Source organism: Pelecanus crispus, chromosome 1 (assembly GCF_030463565.1).
Source record: "Pelecanus crispus isolate bPelCri1 chromosome 1, bPelCri1.pri, whole genome shotgun sequence".
Classification (NCBI taxonomy): domain Eukaryota; kingdom Metazoa; phylum Chordata; class Aves; order Pelecaniformes; family Pelecanidae; genus Pelecanus; species Pelecanus crispus.
In genome coordinates, this window is record NC_134643.1 from 107,499,180 (window position 1) to 107,517,167 (window position 17,988).

General features: G+C 45.2%; 1 protein-coding gene across 1 annotated transcript; it reads right to left on the minus strand.

Annotated features, from left to right (window-relative positions):
- Window positions 1-1,278: 1,278 nt before the first annotated feature.
- Window positions 1,279-11,325, minus strand: STYXL2 (serine/threonine/tyrosine interacting like 2). The gene is made up of 5 exons (XM_009483118.2): window positions 11,213-11,325; window positions 8,414-8,508; window positions 7,256-7,487; window positions 6,281-6,498; window positions 1,279-4,118 (listed from the first exon to the last, which is right to left on the minus strand). Exons 1-5 carry the CDS (start codon window positions 11,323-11,325, stop codon window positions 1,279-1,281), a joined length of 3,498 nt encoding a protein of 1,165 aa, XP_009481393.2.
- Between the last annotated feature and the right edge of the window lie 6,663 nt (window positions 11,326-17,988).

Genomic DNA, 17,988 nt, shown 5'->3' on the forward strand with positions numbered 1-17,988 from the left:
TGATGCATCAAAGACACAGTGTCATACGAGCCACACAAGTGATGCTGTGTCAGGGCTGGCAGGTTGTGTCACACAAGCTCACGAGGCTCTGCGGGGCATGGAAAGACCTGAGGCTCTTAACTCAGTGTATTCAGTTAACATGGAGACTGTGCTTCCACTCACTCTGGAAAGTGGGCACTGTAGCTCATGATACAAACAACACGTTAACAGTAACACGCCAACTAAACCTACCATCTCCCAAAAACGAGCTTCCAAATACCACATTCAACAGACATACAGTTTGTCCTTAGGTGCATGATGCACCAACGCTTTAGTTATACATCATTTTATTATGAGGTCAGTTTGTGTATCACTCTTTTCTTTTAAGGCAATTGTGTTGAAAATTAATACACAACAATCTGACTACAGACATAAAAGCACAGACTTAGCTGAGCTGCATACATAAAACTGAAGTCAGTACTTCAGAAACCCACCCTAACCTAACACTAACTCCAACTCCATCTCTTTAACTACATCAGAACATAATTTTTAGATGGCTGTTAATATTACTGCATTTTTCCTTTGTTGACCCAAAGTTATTAGCAGGAACCATCCATACTGGAGCAAAGATGACTCCAGCTAATAGAAAACAATGGTACCACAGGAATACATTCATTACTGCATTGACCTTCTAAAAAGAAGGAGGCATCTTCTTTCTTCTAGTATTTCACTTAGCTTCAGCTACTTAGTGAAGTAAAGCAGTACATGTATTCCCCTGAACTGTCTTATTTCTGTAGACATTCATAAGACTGGTGCAGAAAATGGAGCCTACCTGGCAATATCTTCTCAGTGGTATAAAGTAAAACTGATTAAGAGAGGAACATTCTTCAAGTTCCTAGAAAAGGCTGTTGGCTTCTTCCATTTATGATCAAAAAGATCCTATAAAAAAAATGTCCAGTCTTTAATGAGACTAGGAAATTGAAATAACCAAAATGGGATGTGATTGGTCTTTTGAATTGAGGTGCCACCATTACATGCTTTTGCTGCTGAAACGTCGTCTGGCTCCTAATGGCTTCTAACATTGTGTTTCTACCTACATTGATCATTTAATACTAGCATCTTCTTTCTGACAAACCACAAACACTTCCAAAACTTGACCTCTTCCCTTTATCGCTTTTGATTAAGAAGAGAACTATCTGCAGGAAATGCCCTACAAACCACAAAGGATTATCAGAAATATAATGATGAGTGATTCAGGGACTCTGTGGCTCTGCTTGTATTCCTATAATCTGATCTTGGTCACTCTTCCCTTCGCCGCCGGAGCTTTGCTGTAGTTTCTTCTAGTCGGCTTCTCCAAGCAGCAATAATGGCATCATCATCCATCTCTTCTTCCTCTTCTTTACGCACGCTTCGCCTGTACTGAGAGAACTGTCTAGATGCAAATCTTTCTTCACTTTGTTCCACTTTTGCCTCCTTCTTTCCATCCTCTTCAGACTTTGAAAAGCTCTGGGTGAACTTTCTCTTAGCTCCAAATTCTGATGTGTCTGACCTGGCCTCCTCTTCACATGCCTCCACATGATGAGATCTAGCTCGACTCTGTGTAAATGGTTCAGGGGATTCAGAGTCAAAGGATGGTTCAGGTGTTCGGCTGAAAACATGCAGCTCTGGGGTCTTTTCTCTGGAACTTGTTGCCTCACTGACCCTTGACCTTGTGAATGTATACATCTGTTTGTCCTCTTTTGCAGAAGCAGAGGAAAATCTTGACATGGTTCTCAGTGAATCACCTTTTGACTCGTAAGAAGAACAGCTGTCTAGCTCTTCTCTTTGGGATCTGGAGAATCTGTAACTGGATGATTCAGAATCCATCTCTCTAATTTTGGATGATCTGCTATATTTCTCTCTGGCCTTCTCACTTTGGTCATAGTATGACGGTGGTTCTCTTTCTGCTTTCAGGCCACTGAGCCACTTGGTAATATCAGTCTCTATCTCTGACTTCAGTGCATCTGTGTTTGCAGGTTGACTGGACAGATCAAAGACTGTATCAGTTCTGTCAAGATCTGCTTGCAAGGGGCGCCTGAGGCTGTTTGTTGTACTCTCTTTGTCATCTTCTGTTTCATTTTCCTCTCCTTTGGTCTTCTTTTTTTTAAATAAAGTGCTGCGTTTATTGTCTCTGATCACCTTTTCAATTTGATAATCTGACATTTTCTCTCTCATTTCCATTTGCATCTCCTTCTCCTTCCTCCTGAGTTTCTTTAGGTCAACTTCATCAGCAAAGAGGCTGTACAGTGGCTTGCTTGTCTGTGTTGTCATCATGTTTGAACTATTCCCTTCAGTCCTTGCGCTCTCTGAGGCATTGCAAGACAGGACAGACTGAGACTCAGCCCTGTGCATGTCCTGCTGGCGAAGCTGAGAGGTAGCAAGAGATGAGGCACTCCGAGCACTGAGAAGAGAAACCTTATCATCATCTATACGCCTGCCAAGGTCTCCTGACATTACGCTGGAGGCCATTGCAGACGATGGACGGGACAGCATCATGATCTCATTTTGCTTTTGAGCAATGGTTTCACTGACCACGTTAGCGATCCAGTTCTGAATGCTTGCCATGGATATTGTGTCACCTGGGCCAACCGAGAGATTGGGAAGGGGTATGCTTGGCATTTGAGGCTGCATTGCCCCTGTGCTGCTCCTGGTCTGTGATAAAGATGAATTATTTGTCTGCATGCTCAGTGCAGAAGCTGCATCCTCGGCACCACTTGCAGAAGGTGCTGAGGGCCAGAAAGCTGACAGTGGGATGCTCCCACTCATCATACTGTCTGTCTCCCAGCTGCACATGGACTGGCTTTCTTCTAAAATTTTCTTTGAACGTTCAAGGAGCTCTACACGTCTCTGCTTCTTTTTAGCTGAAGCAGAATCCTCACTTTTGGCAAACTCCACAAATTCCTCCTTGCTTTCACTGCCCACCTTCTTCTGCCGCTTCATTTTCCAAGCCTGGTAAGCAGTCAGGTTAATATCTGACAAACTCTTCCCTTCTGTCTCCTCCCCACCTGCCTGGCTGCCATCTTCTGCTGGAGATGGTGCAGATGATGATGGTTCTACATCCTTCTTGTGAAAACCAAACTGGATCCTCTTGACCTTCCACCTTTCTAGAGGAGTCAACTTGTCTTTGTTCTTTTGGCAGAAATTGTAAAAGGAGCTACTGTCTGAAAACACGCTCTCCTCATCCACATCCCTCTCCTTTCTTCCTGTTTCTGGGGATTGTCTCTCCCCACAATTTTTATTCTTAGAACAATACCTGTGAGCAGCTTCCTTCTCAATCTCCAGAAGCCTCTGGTTCCACATGTCCCAAGTGCTTTCTGAAGACATAGAGCCTGTGCGGCTCCTCCTCATTCTGCTGAAGCTACTGGCTTCCAGCTGTTGTTTTAGGGTTCGGATCTCAAAGCTGCTCACACTCTCAACATCGCTGAATTCACCTGAGGGGTAAGGTCTTCCTCCCATGCTGGAATCTCCATCCTCCTCCCTGGGTGGACCCTCAGTTTGGTATTTCTCATTTCTGCGCTGCCAGTCATGGATCCTCTGTTCCACATCCTCCTCAGATTGTTCCCCTTCCTGATCCAGAAGCTTTGGAGATGTTCTTCTTCCATGGTTAACTCCTGGTTCCTTTGCAGGCAGGCCTTGTTTTTTCCTCCATTCCTCGTACAACTGTTCCTCTTCCTCCTCACTGATGAGGGTGGAGTGTTTAGAAACCCAGCTGGTTTTTCCTACTGATGAAGAGCTCATAAGACTACCCAGCAGGCTGCTGGTGTCCTCTTCTTCTACTGTGATGGAGTGGGCTTTGGCTCCCATGATGCTTTCTGAGTCCCCAACTCTAGACAGCCGGGAAGAAGTCCCTGCATGGACATCAGGACTTTGACTAGGAGTGCCTTCTTCATCTCCACTGTGCTCTGACTCTCGTTCCTCCAACAATTGCTCGTTGAGGTCCCTTAGCTGTTTCAGAAAGCCATCATTGGGGTAAATGGCACGCTTCTTTCTCAGAGTCATCAGAGCCTCCAGAATGGTCATGTGGTGGTAGATCATCAGGTAAGCAGCCACCAGTACAGCTGAGCGACTGATTCCCATTTCACTGCTGACAAGGATTTTGCCTACAGATATTGAATATAAGAGTAATTAGTAATTCCAATAACAAAGAGGTTGCTCTGATATGTAGCACAAAAGCATTCTCTTAATAGTGTTAAAAATTAGACAGATTATGTTTCAGTGACTGAAATCAATACTAAATATTTGTTAGCTTTATGTTAATAAAAATCTAGACACATATGAATAAAAAGCACATTAGTTTCAAAAGCTGTGGCAGGCACATTTTAAAACAATCTAAATAATATTTGTATTTTCACATGTACACTTCACTTCCCCAAATAACCAAAAAGCTTATAATAGGTATTAGAAAGACAAGCGATACAGTATTCTTGACTTGCTGGCTGACTTAGGGCAAGACATTTAAGCTTTCCATGCTTCAGTTTCACCGTATGTAAAAAGGGAGATACTAGCATTAGCCTCCAGGAAGGTATTGGAAGGATAAGCAAATAACTTAATTTTTTAATAAGGCACATTATAGGACTTAAATACAATTTTATATTAATTTAATTATATTTTTGCCAGAATCCAGATCTGCTGTTTTGCAAGGTACACTCAAATGGTTACATGTAGACTGGCTGGAGGCCAGAGTCATAGTATGTCTCAGAACAGGACAACCAAGCAACCAGCAGAAGATTTTGACTCTGACAAACTGATACAGCTGCTCCAAACTACTGGGACCCACTGTTCTGTAAACAGTGACTGCAAGAGCTAGAATTAAAGCTGAGGATCTGCTTTATTTCATGGTATTTACACAGAAACCACCTCTTGCAGAAAACTAAGCTTTGGCACAGAATTGTTTTTTGAAGTTACTTTTATAGCGAATTGCAGAAGAAGCTGTAAAGAAAAGCTTCTAAATATGAAGAGAGTGTAAATGAGGCTTGGCTAGCTTGCAAATATCTGAAATTACTGTTTCTAAATGTGTGATAAACTCCAGTTTAATCAAACTGTTTGCACTGAAACTTAATGAAACCAGTTTAAACACCACCTTTCCGACTGCTGATCTGTTACCGTCAGTGTTTACCTAATGTATCTGTTCCTACAATCCCGAAATGTCTTTTACACCTTTCTTAGTATTGAAAGTCTCAGTTGCCCTCCAAGTGTTTTAACAGCCAGTAAAGCCTGTCTAACAGCTCACCTCTGCTTTCTTTCAAGGCTCCTCTGTCTCTGATCCTTTCCTGTGTTGGCTCTGGTACTCACCAGGCCCTTTATGAGCCAGTTCAGCTCACCAACCCAATGGGAAACCTTCTCTTCCCTGCTGCGCTCTTGTTTTTGCAAGGTTCGTGAGTTGAAGGGTCGATGAATGCCAGCAGCAGTAAGCATTTCTACTGTGCCAAGGGTACCAATGAGGAAGAACATAGACGGGTAGAGTGTCCCTCCTCGTGTTGTTGGTGGTGAGCTATTAAAATTGCTCAACTCTTCCTGTGTACTAACAAAACTTCTCACTTTTCTTGCTGTCACTTCTACTAGGAGGTAGCCTGTTGTGTCTCTACAAAAATTAAATGCATTGGACACATATATGAAGAATAACAGTGATATCACTGGTTGTGGTGTTCATTTCCATATTGAATCCATAAAGATATTTCTAGCTGTCCACAGAAGCTGCAACAAAATGACCAGTATGCACTGGAGGTCCACAGAGTAACAATTGCCATGGAACTGGAGACCAGCAAATTATACAGCAGCCTGGGTGTAGACATCCATGGGTTCAACCCAACTGTTTGGATTGTTATAGTAAATCAGCCTGTTCTTCTGTAGTAAGCATCCTGGCAAAACTGAAACTCACAGTGTACAGGAGTATATCTATATATATAGTATTATATAATATCAATATAAAACAAATCTATTGATTGGAGCCAGGCTTCACCTCTTCACAATAGTAGGGTACTTTCAAAGCAGCTGAAGGAGGGGGCTCGCAGCCAGTTTGAGTCCGAAGACATGGGGCTTGCAGCAGGGGCTGCTGGGCTGCCTCCTCTCACTAGTTTGCCCCCTCCTGTTTTGAATGAGGCGTGGCAGAAATGGGCAAGAAGTGTTCACCATAACTGGGTGCAAAGAAAAAAGTATCTGCCTTCTACCCAATTACAAATGTGGCTTTGGCTGTTTATGAGAGTAACACTTCCACCCATTAATTCCCAAGCATTCTGAAACCACTGTAATCTGCTCCTCTTACCCCTGTAAGTCAGCAGTGCTTCGTCAAGGAACTCTGCAGCTGGGCGGAAGTGTTTGGAGATATCCATATCTGGAAAATCATCCACTTCAATGCCCAGGTATTGGATATTCAGACCATTGTAGAAACCTGGTCCTGTGTATACACCTGTACCATGAGCTGCATTCAAGACATGCGTGATCCCCAGTCTCTTCAAACGGCTTTTGTTCACCGCAACACTTCTTCAGAAAAGGAAGAAAGATGTTAGATATCTGTGCTCCTATTTCAGGTAGGAAAGAAGCTGTCTGCTACAAGCGCTACAGAGCTCCCAGTCTGTGTTACTCATCCAGCGCGTGGCTCCACTCAGACCTTAATGTCCTTTGAGAGTTCTACAGGTATTTCTTTCCAATACTCACCAGGAAAAGAAAATGAGAAACCTGCACTCACCAGTAGAGCTGCATGCTCAAATTCTACTCCAGCTTGATTTTAAACTAATCCTGCTATCCTAGGTTCAGGCTGTTTATTTATTTCTCAATTTTTATCACTCCGTAATTGATGCTTTGCACTATATCCCCTTCTAATTCTGTTCTGGTCATTTGCACAGGTGTCTCAGACAGCTGAGCCATGGTACAGAACTAACCATTTCCACTCAGTATTTGCTATGGCATTTCTTTTTTAACTCTCTTTTACATAACAAAGACCTTAGTCCCAATTTCAGGGCCAAATTCCAATCAGAACAGCGTAATTTGGGCTCATTTGCCTTTTCCTCTCCTAAACTGTCAAAGCATCAAAATAGCATAGGAAAGCTGCTGATTCTATTCCAGAAGTATTTACTTTTCAGTACACAGAGATCTTTGTGAGCATATTCTGAAAAACACTTTGGGGCTCTCTAGGGATGAAAGGTATTAGATGCATGTAGTACATGTTATGCCTTCAATGGTTCCATCTGACCCTTCACTGGGAATCTCGTGCAACTTGATGACAAAAGCTGACACTCACTTTTCTGCTATGAAGACATTAGGCCAGACTTCATCCACAGCATCCCTAGGGGTCTCCAGCCTGTCCTTCACAAGTGCCCTCTGCAAGTCCATCACACACGGCGTGTTAAACAAGCTGGTGTCATCAATCTTTTCCTTGACTCGGTTGTACAGGTCTTCCACCATCAACTGCCGTGCAGACTCTAACATCCTGGGACACGCTGAATCTACCTTGGTGTCCTTTGTCTTCAGTTCTGGAATAAACTGACATTGTAACTAAAAACATGTAAAACCAAAGCAAATATATGACCTGTCATTCTTTGTTCCTGGGACAAGCCTTGTGGTTTGCTTTTTTTCCCAGTAACATCACACCGTCCTGTCTGCAATGTGTGCATGTACATGCTTATCTAGCAGCCTCAAGGTAGTTAGTAGTGGGAAGAGCATATTGCACTGTCCTCTCAGTCCGGAGACCCACACTGGCCAAAGGCCTGGGAGTTAAGGGCACACTCATTCTAGCCCCAGAAGAATGCAGGTGTTCTCTACAGCTCCCTGAGGAGGTCAAGTGGAAAGGGAGATGCTGAGGTCTTCTCCCTGGGATCCAGTGACAGGACATGTGGGAATCGTTCAAAGCTGTGCCCGGGGAGGTTTAGACTGGACATTAGGAAGCATTTCTTTACCGAGGGGGTGGTCAAACACTGGAACAGGCTTCTTAGAGAGCTTGTTGATGCCCCAAGCCTAGCAGTGTTTAAGAGGCATTTGGACAATGCCTTTAATAATTTGCTTTAATTTTTGGTCAGCCCTGAATTGGTCAGACAGTTGGACTAGACGATCGTTGTAGGACCCTTCCAACTGAAATATTCTGTTCTGTTCTGTTCTATTCTATTCTATTCTATTCTATTCTATTCTATTCTATTCTGTTTGTTGCAGCAAGCGACCAGCAATCAAACTGTATTCACCACTGTGGTACATGATTCTGCCACAGATTCAGTGCACAGCTTCAAAGGAAGTCACCAAACCTTTCTGTACATTGTTATTTATTTGTGGTTTTTGCCTCCGCCTCAGGTGGGGGTTTCTCATAAAGGCCTTTTTATCATTTTAAGATCTCTGGATGAGAAAGGCAGAACAAGTGCAACTCAAGTCTCTATTACTTACATAGTTCTTTTACCCTTCCTTCTCTTACCTTCATTGATTATTTGTTTGGCAGCCACAGCAGATGACAGATGAATTGGCTCCATCAAGATGCTCTCTGTATCAGTGTCCGATATCACTGAATACCTGCCAACCAACCACACTGCCTATTAGGCAAATGCCCTCCACTGGGATCCCATCTTCAGGACTTTAGCCCTTTTCACCCATTCCAGAAGACAGCAGCAGGGAACTGGAGCAATGAGGATCCTTTGAGGGTAGAAGGGAAGCCCCAGCTCTTCTCCCACCCTTCACCCCCACCCTGCTCTCCAGTGTGGCACTACAGGCTTCAAATATGCCTTGGTACCCCGTGTTCGCAGGATGCAGACAGGTCCCATGGGGAGGAGCTGCAGTGGGCTGGGAGTGCAAGAGAATGAACTGGTGGAGCAGTTTTTGGGTAGAGAAGATCAGTGTCTGGTTTGAGACTGGGAGGGGATCACAGGGAATAGTCTCACAAGTAGCTCTCACTTAGACAGACAGACAGACCTAAACATTGTCCTAACTAGAATTTATTGAACAATTCAAAACAGATTATGCTAGAAAACCATTTGTTTGTTTGTTTGTTTCTGTTAGTTAATTGCCTACAAGCATCCTTTGAGTTATCACAAGCTGCAATGCAAGCATTAAGGTTGAAGCCTGTGAATCTCTCCCTCAGTACTCAGTACATTGGTCACTTCATAGTGTGAATCTGTGCTCAGTCTCTCCACTCACATAGTGTTGTCTAACTGTAGGTCACAAACAACTATGAAACCCACAAACACCTTTGAAAAGAGTTCATTGACACACAGGGTGATTTACATAAGGTTTTGTTAAGCAAAAAAGGGCCACAATCTTGAAAACAAATGTATTTCCATCTGGGTCCACCTGTACAGTCCAAGTAAATCTTTTCTTCCTATTTAGACCATCTTACAAAATACTTCACAGAGCTTTTTCCCTGATGCATCCCTGCTACATTTCCTTCCAAAGGGATGGTTCAGATCATTAGATCAAGTTTGCTGCCATCACAGAAGCTATCTGGCAATGCAGGCTTGCAGTACTTGCAACACACTGTTTTTGTTTAATTAAAGCAGGAGAGGGAGGGTGATTAATGTGCAGTCAGGGTGCAGCAAAGTGTCTGGAGAGCTAAACTGCTTTCATTCTTCAGAATCAAAATGGAGGGCACAGTCATCGCTTAATGGGCTTGTCTAGGTCATTTAGTTGGGTTCCAGCACTTGTCAACCATGACTGAAAGTATTCCTTTTCTAGCTCTTCAAAGGAGTTTATGAGATGAGCAAGGGGAGTCTCAGTCTCATTTACAGGAGCTGACACAAATTTGCAGCTATGCCCTGCCTTCAATTCCTTTTGCTGTAAAGGTTGCCTCCAACCTCAATAAAAAGATAACAGTTGGTAATAATGTGTCACCACAGCCTCAACACATTTTACCTGTAGCTGCCCCAAGCATCCATGAAACACACGGGTGCAGAACTGCCCAAGCCTGGGTGCTTCAAGGGCCTCATTCTGGTTGGGAAGGACCTTGCCATTTTCATCATTACTCTCGGCATTGACAGCAAGAAAAAAAATAGGGGGGGGGAGGAAGGAAAGGGAAAGGGAAAGGGAAAGGGAAAGGGAAAGGGAAAGGGAAAGGGAAAGGGAAAGGGAAAGGGAAAGGGAAAGGGAAAGGGAAAGGGGAAGGGGAAGGGGAAGGGGAAGGGAAAGGGGAAAGGGGAAGGGGAAGGGGAAGGGGAAGGGGAAGGGGAAGGGGAAGGGGAAGGGGAAGGGGAAGGGGAAGGGAAAGGGAAAGGGAAAGGGAAAGGGAAAGGGAAAGGGAAAGGGAAAGGGAAAGGGAAAGGGAAAGGGAAAGGGAAAGGGAAAGGGAAAGGGAAAGGAAGGGAAGGGACTAAACTAGAGAGGTGTTTCTGTTCAAGTGACTGATGAACAGTCGGAGAGTGATTTACCAAGTTCAGTACATAATTTTACTTTATGTGAGCTCAGTGAACTTCCTAAACAATTTTTAAACGCATATAGTTAAATGAAATAAGCACTCTATCTTCATTTTTCTGCAGTGCCCCACAGTTAATGGGAAACATTTCATAACCTCCTACTTGTTGAGGACCACTGGGACAGCTTCTTTTCAAACTCGATCCCTACTCCCTGCCTTCAGCTAAAGCATCTCAAAGTGTACAGAAAGCCCTGCAGAGCATTTTGCTTTAGAAAAAGAGTACAAAGAGATGTATTTTTCCTTGTATTAGGAGAAAACACATCTAATCATGCTTGTTTTGCTTGAGGTAACTCAATTTCTGCTTGCACTGTGACAGCCTCCTGTTCAGTGCCTGAAGCCCGTAGCTAAAGATGGCTCTGAACCAAACCCAAATCCGAAGACCCTCAGTTTTTCTGGGGCTGGGAAAGGCTAATATCAACATTAAAAAAATCCACAGGTCCTTATAATGGACAGACAGACAGGGCTGAATCTGGGAAGAGTTGAAATCTGGATCAGAAGTTTCAGCGTGGGGGTGGACGTGATGAGATAAGGAAGAGCAACGATACCACCCCATAGTACCGCTTTCTGCAATTTACCCCCGCCGTGTGCGCGTACAGTCTCAGCGGGACGGATTAATTAGCGCATCAGTCCTGCCTCTCCAGTCTCTCTCCCCGCTGGCACACTAACCCCCGCCTGCAGGAGGGGAGGGAAGCCCTGGGCTCTGCCCTTGATCCGAGTGCCTGTGTGGAGAGGAGGCGGTGGGAGAAGAGGGAAGGCAAGCTGATCTACCACGTGCTACCGGGAGGCCGTGGCGGCGCCTGCAGCAAGTGTACTCACCGGCTGGGCGAGGGGCTGCGGAGATACTGGGCCTGCACGGCCTTCACGTCTGCTCCCCCGTCCTCCACATCGGGCACCGCCTGCTCACTGTCCGAATCTTTACCACTGGCCATAGCAGCTGTGAGAGGAGCAGCTACAAGGGGAGCAGAGCAGGAGGGAGGGCCGTTACGGAGGGTCTGCGCAGGAGGCCATGCCCCAGCCGTGGGGTGGCTGTGGCAGGGGGGGTACTGCAGAAGGGGCTCCCACATCGTGCTCCCACAACTCTGCGAGCAGCCCTTGCTGCAAGGCAGCCGCGCTGGCTCCCCTGCCAGGCTGCCTGCCATTCCCGAGGCCTCGCGCAGCTCCCTGGCTGGTGCCCAGCGAGTGCCGATGCCCTTCTTGCCTGTGAGTAAGCATGCAGGAAGGCCAGGAAGGAAGGGGTGGCAGGGCAGAAATTCTATCCCCACCCTGGCCGGCTCAGCCCGTGCATGGTGGCTGGAAGGAGCATTGGGGGCAAGAAACATGAGACCTCACCTCCCCAAAATGAAACGCTCCTAAAGCTCAAGGCCGAAGGCGCTTTAAGCCTCAGGACTTTGTCCTTGTAAGCCTTTGTGGGGAGGCTGCCGTGCCTGCCCTGGGCGCGGGAGAGCAAGGGGGCCATAGCTCGGTTAGGAGCATGAGAATGCCGCCGCCGCCCCTTCCCCGGGTCCGGCCAGAGTGACTCCTGCCTCGCCATGCCACGGCAGCCGGGGGTGGCTCCGAAGGGCCCCAGCAGCCGGCCTCAGGCGGGAGGACCGCAGCCATGTGCCACCGACAGGGCTGAGGAGCGGCTGCCGCTCACAGGGCAGCGAGCAGGGAGGCAGGGGAGCAAGGAAAGGGCACTTACCCCCTGTGCCTGGACGACTCTGCTGGGGGTCCCTGCCGGAGGCACGGCAAAGGAGTCCAGTGAAGAGGGCAGGAAACCTGGCAGGGAATGGTACTGGGGGGAGAGAAATCAGCTGCCCCCTCTCGCGCTCTCTGCGGCTTCTTCATCAAGGGGCAGGACAACTGTCGGCACCAAACCTTTATCAGCTTTCTAAATATAGCGTTGTCCTGACACTGGCTGCTGGATTGCACAGGGAAAGAATTCAGTGCCTCATAGACGGCAGCTGGTCAAGCATTTAACTCCTTCCCCTCTGTGGGCTGGATCCTCTGACATTTTCCAGTTGCAGGAGGAGCCTGGAGAAATGCTCAGAACCAGTGAGGCTGGACCTCCACCTTCAGGGAGCCTCCAGGCAACTGGGACCCCACCAGGCACAACCCGAAATGTTGGTATGACCTCTGATGTCCTTGGGAAGCACAGTGTGGGATGAGCCACTCCAAGCTTACTAGAAGCAAGCTACCTGTCAACTACCTAGACTTCTGTAAGGTCTTTGATATGGCCCCCCACAACATCCTAGTTTTTACTTTCATTATAAATAATCCAGCCACCAAGCCAGGAAACATAAAATTGCTACTCTACCCTTAATTGGTTTAGTGATGGACTTGGTAATGTTAGGTTAATGGTTGGACTGGATGATCTTAAAGGTCTTTTCCAACCTAAATGATTCTATGATTCTATGATTCTTACCTCTAAATTGCAGAGAGATGGATTGGATGGATGGACAATTTGATGGATAAGGAATTGGCTGGATGGTCGCATCCAGTTACAGTCAATGGCTCAGTGTCCAAATGGAGATCAGTAACAAGTGGTGTCCCTCAGGGGTTTGTACTGGGACTGATACTGTTCAATATCTTCATTAATGACATAGACAGTGGGACTGAGTGCACCCTCAGCAAGTTTGTGGATGACACCAAGCTGAGTGGTGCAGTTGATTCACTGGAGGGAAGGGATGCCATCCAGAGGGACCCTGACAGGCTTGAGGAGTGGGCCCATGTGAACCTCATGAGGTTCAACAAGGCCAAGTGCAAGGTCCTGCACGTGGGTTGGGGCAATCCCCGATATCAGTACAGGCTGGGGGATGAATGGATTGAGAGCAGTCTGCCAAGAAGGACTTGGGGATACTGGTAGATGAAAGATTGGACATGAGCTGGCAATGTGTGCTCGCAGCCCAGAAAGCCAATTATATACTAGGCTGCATCAGAAGAAGTGTGGTCAGCAGGTCAAGGGAGGTGATTCTCCCCCTCCCCCTCTACCCCACTCTGGTGAGACCCCTCCTGGAGTACTGTGTCCAGCTCTGGACATCTCAGCACAAGATATGGACCTGTTGGAGTGGGTCCAGAGGAGGGCCACCAAGATGATCAGAGGGCTGGAGCACCTCTCCTATGAAGAAAGGCTGAGAGAGTTGGGGTTGTTCAGCTTGGAGAAGAGCAGGTTCAACTGTAGCCTTTCAGTACTTAAAGGGGGCTTAAAAGAAAGACAGAGAGAGACTTTTTACCAGGGCCTGTAGTGACAGGGCAAGGGGCAATGGTTTTAAACTAAGAGGGTAGATTGAGATTAGATATAAGGAAGAAATTCTTTACAATGGAGGTGGTGAGATACTGGAACGTGTTGCCCAGAGAAGTTGTGGATGTCCCATCATTGAAGCGTTCAAGGTCAGGTTGGTTGGGGTTTTGAGCAACCTGGTCTAGTGGAAGGTGTCTCTGCTCATGGCAAGGAGGTTGGACTAGATGTCCAAAGTCCCTTCTGACCCAAACGATTCTGTGGTTCTATGATTAGCTGATTTTTGTTCTTGGAAGAGCTAGGACTGAAGTACACTATGTCTTCTCCAATGCCTTTTCAAAGAGGAAACCTCCAGTTCCCATCTGTTGATTCCCCAGCAAACCTCACGGGCCAGGCTGGTCCAAGGCAGAAACAGATGAAACCTAAGTGCTATTTACCTATACTAGGGCTCCAGTTCTGAGTCATGCAATGACATCCCACTGCCGATTCCTTTTGCAAACAAGCCAGCAAGAAAGGAAGTAGAAAAGAGAACTGACCTATCTCATACCACAGATAACAAGCATCCCCACATGGGGATGAGGCCACATCTGCAGAGATGCTACATCATGGCAGGGAAGAGCCATGAAACAGGCACTCAAGTCTTTGTGTGCTTACAGCCTAGACTTGTGTTAATACAGTTACTGGGGTGAGCAAGCAGGAACAAGAGAAAGTGGTATATTGAATCTCGAGTGTCATATCAAGGGGAGAAATGGATTACTGATTACAGGTTTGAAGACATCCTAACGGTTTTATATACCAGAAGAGGATGAATTCTGTTGACCCTACAGCTGCCTCCTCCAGACAATGCAATTTTTAGCTGCTTCTGCAATGCAGTGCCACATGTGCTCTTGTTAATTACTGCTAATTGAGGCAGGAAGTGATCTAAACACATTTGCCTATGGACTCCCTTATTATTGGAGAACAGAGTTTTCAAAGGACCTAAATGTTGTGGGAGCACACATACCATTGAGACCAAATAAAAACTGATGCTTTTAAGTCACTGAGCTGCTTCTGAAAATCCTGTTTGTGAATCTTTAGGATACAGCTGCAACAGGGGATGATGACTAGACCTGAAAGCCCTGCCATGTCCACCGCAACTGTTCACATGTGGAGATGCAGATAGGATCGTGTACATTGCAGATTTGTGAAGAATACACAGACAGCAGGCAGCCTGGCAGCTCTTCCTCACTGCTTATTACAAGTTGTTACTTTATGGGATCAAGACGACCATGCAGAACAGAGGCAAGGATGCTAGAAATCTTTGCTAACAAATGTATGCACATGCAAACATTGCAAAAAGTAAGCTGTAAGTGGTTGGGCATCTGTCATTGGTGATTAATAGATCCATTCATAGATGAACCTGAACTGAACATGGCCAGGTGCTGTCCTCTTAGGTGGGAAAGATGGGATCTTGATGGAAGGGTCCTCTTTCTCTGTCTTAACAGCAGTTACTATCATTTGTAGTGTTAGCACTACGCTACCTATGCATTAATCCTCATTGGCTTTTATAGGTGAGCCTTATCAGAGTATGTATTTTTGGCAAGACAATGAAGCCACCCTAGTTTTGTATTAAAGCTTTTCATGTCAATGGCAGTTTCATTTAAATATGCTAATAATATCCCCTAAAAATCCTATATATCAGCAAAAAGATTCCCCAGAGCTGCAGCTATTAGCAAGAATAAGACTTTAAGGGTTTGCATTGCCCATGAATGAATCATGAAGAAGTTGATGTGCATGAGCCTATGCTAAGACATAGACTTGCATTAGCCTAAGTAGGGCCATGGTAAAGCTTTGGCAGTGTTGCTGGTACCTATGGCAGTTCTTTTAGCTCTGGTGCCAATGCCTGTGAGTTTTGGCAGCTCACACTAGACAGGGAAAGAAAGTCAACCCAGAAACAAAATTAAAATATCTCAAAATTGCCAGCTGTCCCAGTCCTTCTGTTTGGGCAGCTCTATGAACTTCTCATAAGTAAACTGCGCGTTTGCCTCCCACATTTGTCAACAACTCCTGAAGCCCCCAACAAGAACTGTCAGGGAAAAGTAACAGGATATAAGCGCCTAAATACCCTTGCCAATCCAGGCCTAAATAACTAACAAAAGCAATAAATAAAGTGCATCTAAACAAGTGTCTTAATATCGGATTTATGTAAGTATTAGGTGTTGAAGCATATGCTGTCTATGATACCTAGGAAACCAGTCTTATTTCGCTAAGTCTCCAAAACAACAGAACATTATCAATCTCAGTGCCAACGTATTTTCTTGTAATGCAACTGAGTGGCTGATAGAGGCAGGGTAAAACTGTTCCCACAGTGAATCATTTCCATACCAGTATTTCCACATGGACACCAGTTAAGGCAGCCTGTCCAAGTTATGGACCGTGAGATCCAGTGCCTGTCCCTCCTCCCCAGCGCAGTGGAACAAGATACATACCAATAAGCTTGGAGAGGATGCACCTTGTTACTTTTACAGTTAAGTAACAAATTTATGTGAAAATAGTGAATTTGTTTCAGGGTTAACATGCAGTGCTTAATCTACATACCATCTTTTAGACAGTAAGGTTACTAAACTCAGACCTGCTTTGGGTATTTGAGGAACTATTGTTATAGGCAATGTTTTCAGCTTAACTCTGTGAGTTCTCTCTATTGTGGGTTTTTACTAGCCAGTTGCTGAAGTTAAGAAAACAGACTAAACCCCATGTACTTCCACAAGCAGTGGGATTAACAAGCCTGGCTTCCAACGGACGTGTGTGCTGCGGTCCAGATGCCCCAGCACAATAAACATCCCTCACGGAGTCAATAGCTCTTGCTCCCTGTGACTTCTCACTGTATTGTATTTCCCTATCTGCCTGGCTGCATGAGAGATGAGACAGACCATGGTTAGGTGCATCAGTTGTGCAACCAGAGATTCTTGGAACGGAAGACAATGATTAATGCCTACAAGGTACCATTAATTTAGATTTCTCTCTTATCCCAAGTGATTGGGATTGCTGATTTTTATGAGACTGAAAGGAACTTCCTATCTTTAAGATTACTATTAATCTGTCAAATTTAGCTGAAATCAGTCAAGCGGGTTTTGAAATTATTGGGGAGAAGTTGAATAAATGACAGTGAAAGTCTTCTTTCTGTGAAGAGGGTAATGGCAAGCTCACCAAGTCGGTACAGTGTCTGTCAGGGGCTGTAACCAAGTTATTTCAGTGAATACTCAAAGCTATTATGTGGAGAACTAAGAATTAACAGAGGAAGTATGGGCAGATGGTGTACAGTGATGGCATTTCTGTCACTATCTCTGTTCATCACATTCAGTTAAAATATTAAATGGGAGCAAAATCAAAAGTGTGGAAGCTAGAATAAAGATCCTACATGTCTCTCCCTGGAGGCTGTGGGATAAAGTCACAAAGATCTTAAAGTCTTTAAAGAAGGCAAAAATTTAAGAACCTCATCCTTGTGGGGAACTTCATCCTTGTGGGGAACCTCATCCTTGTGGGCTCCAAAGAGGAGAAAGGAGACTACTGACCTTGCTCCACTTTTGTTTACATCTGAAGTCATTTGTAATTAGCATTTAGAGGTTAGCAAGCTGATTGTGGAAAAAGGCTCTGTCTCTTTGCAGGGTCCTTGCCATCTCCTAATGCCTGCAGCCTATCAAAGATAAGATGAATACAGCAGGATGGATTTTTCTACTTGCTGTCCTCATTTGGAAGATTGCCAAAGAATACAGTTTCTGTACTCTGATGTGCTTTAATTTGCTTTGTGCTAGCAGTTTGTTTGAAGAGAACTGAGGTTATATATCAAGTACAGAAGTATAGATTGTCCTTTCTATCAGAGGGATTGGATTTCCAGTCACTCATAAGTTTCATTGTCTTGGAGGTGTTTTGAACAACTGCTGTATAGACAAAAAGGCAGTCTTCAGTGTGGCTTTTGGCAGGCTTACCGTGCAAGTATGGGGTCAGCACAAGATCAAGATCCAGATCCACTTTACTGGACTAAACACAGGTATCACCAGTGTAGACACCCACTTTTGAGGTGGCCTCCTTCAATAATCAAAACAGAGTTCATCAGTATTATCACTGCATTGTGAGTATGATTCATTTCATCTGAAAATGATGTCTGAATACATGAAGTCCGTATCTAAGATGCCTAAAATGATCGCTCACACCCTAAAAGTGACTTTGTCTCTCAAATGGCTAGAAATCGAGCATAGATGACTATCCCAGATGGAGATATCCCTTGCTGCCTATTGGCAGTGAAGAGTTTAAAAGACATCCTAGCCAGCTGCGCTCAATTAAATGTAATGTCAGATATTTGCCTGAGCTGCCATCAGTCCTCCTTTTATTCTTCAGT

What these genes read in the sequence shown, in the direction of transcription:
- STYXL2 (XM_009483118.2), bottom strand. Translation starts at nt 11,325, where the DNA reads ATGGCCAGTGGTAAAGATTCGGACAGTGAGCAGGCGGTGCCCGATGTG. An exon ending in AATGTCTTCATAGCAGAAAA is followed by an intron (nt 6,499 to 7,255) that starts GTGAGTGTCAGC and finishes CCTTTTCTGAAG; the next exon opens with AAGTGTTGCGGTGAACAAAA. An exon ending in AGCACTGCTGACTTACAGGG is followed by an intron (nt 4,119 to 6,280) that starts GTAAGAGGAGCA and finishes CAATATCTGTAG; the next exon opens with GCAAAATCCTTGTCAGCAGT.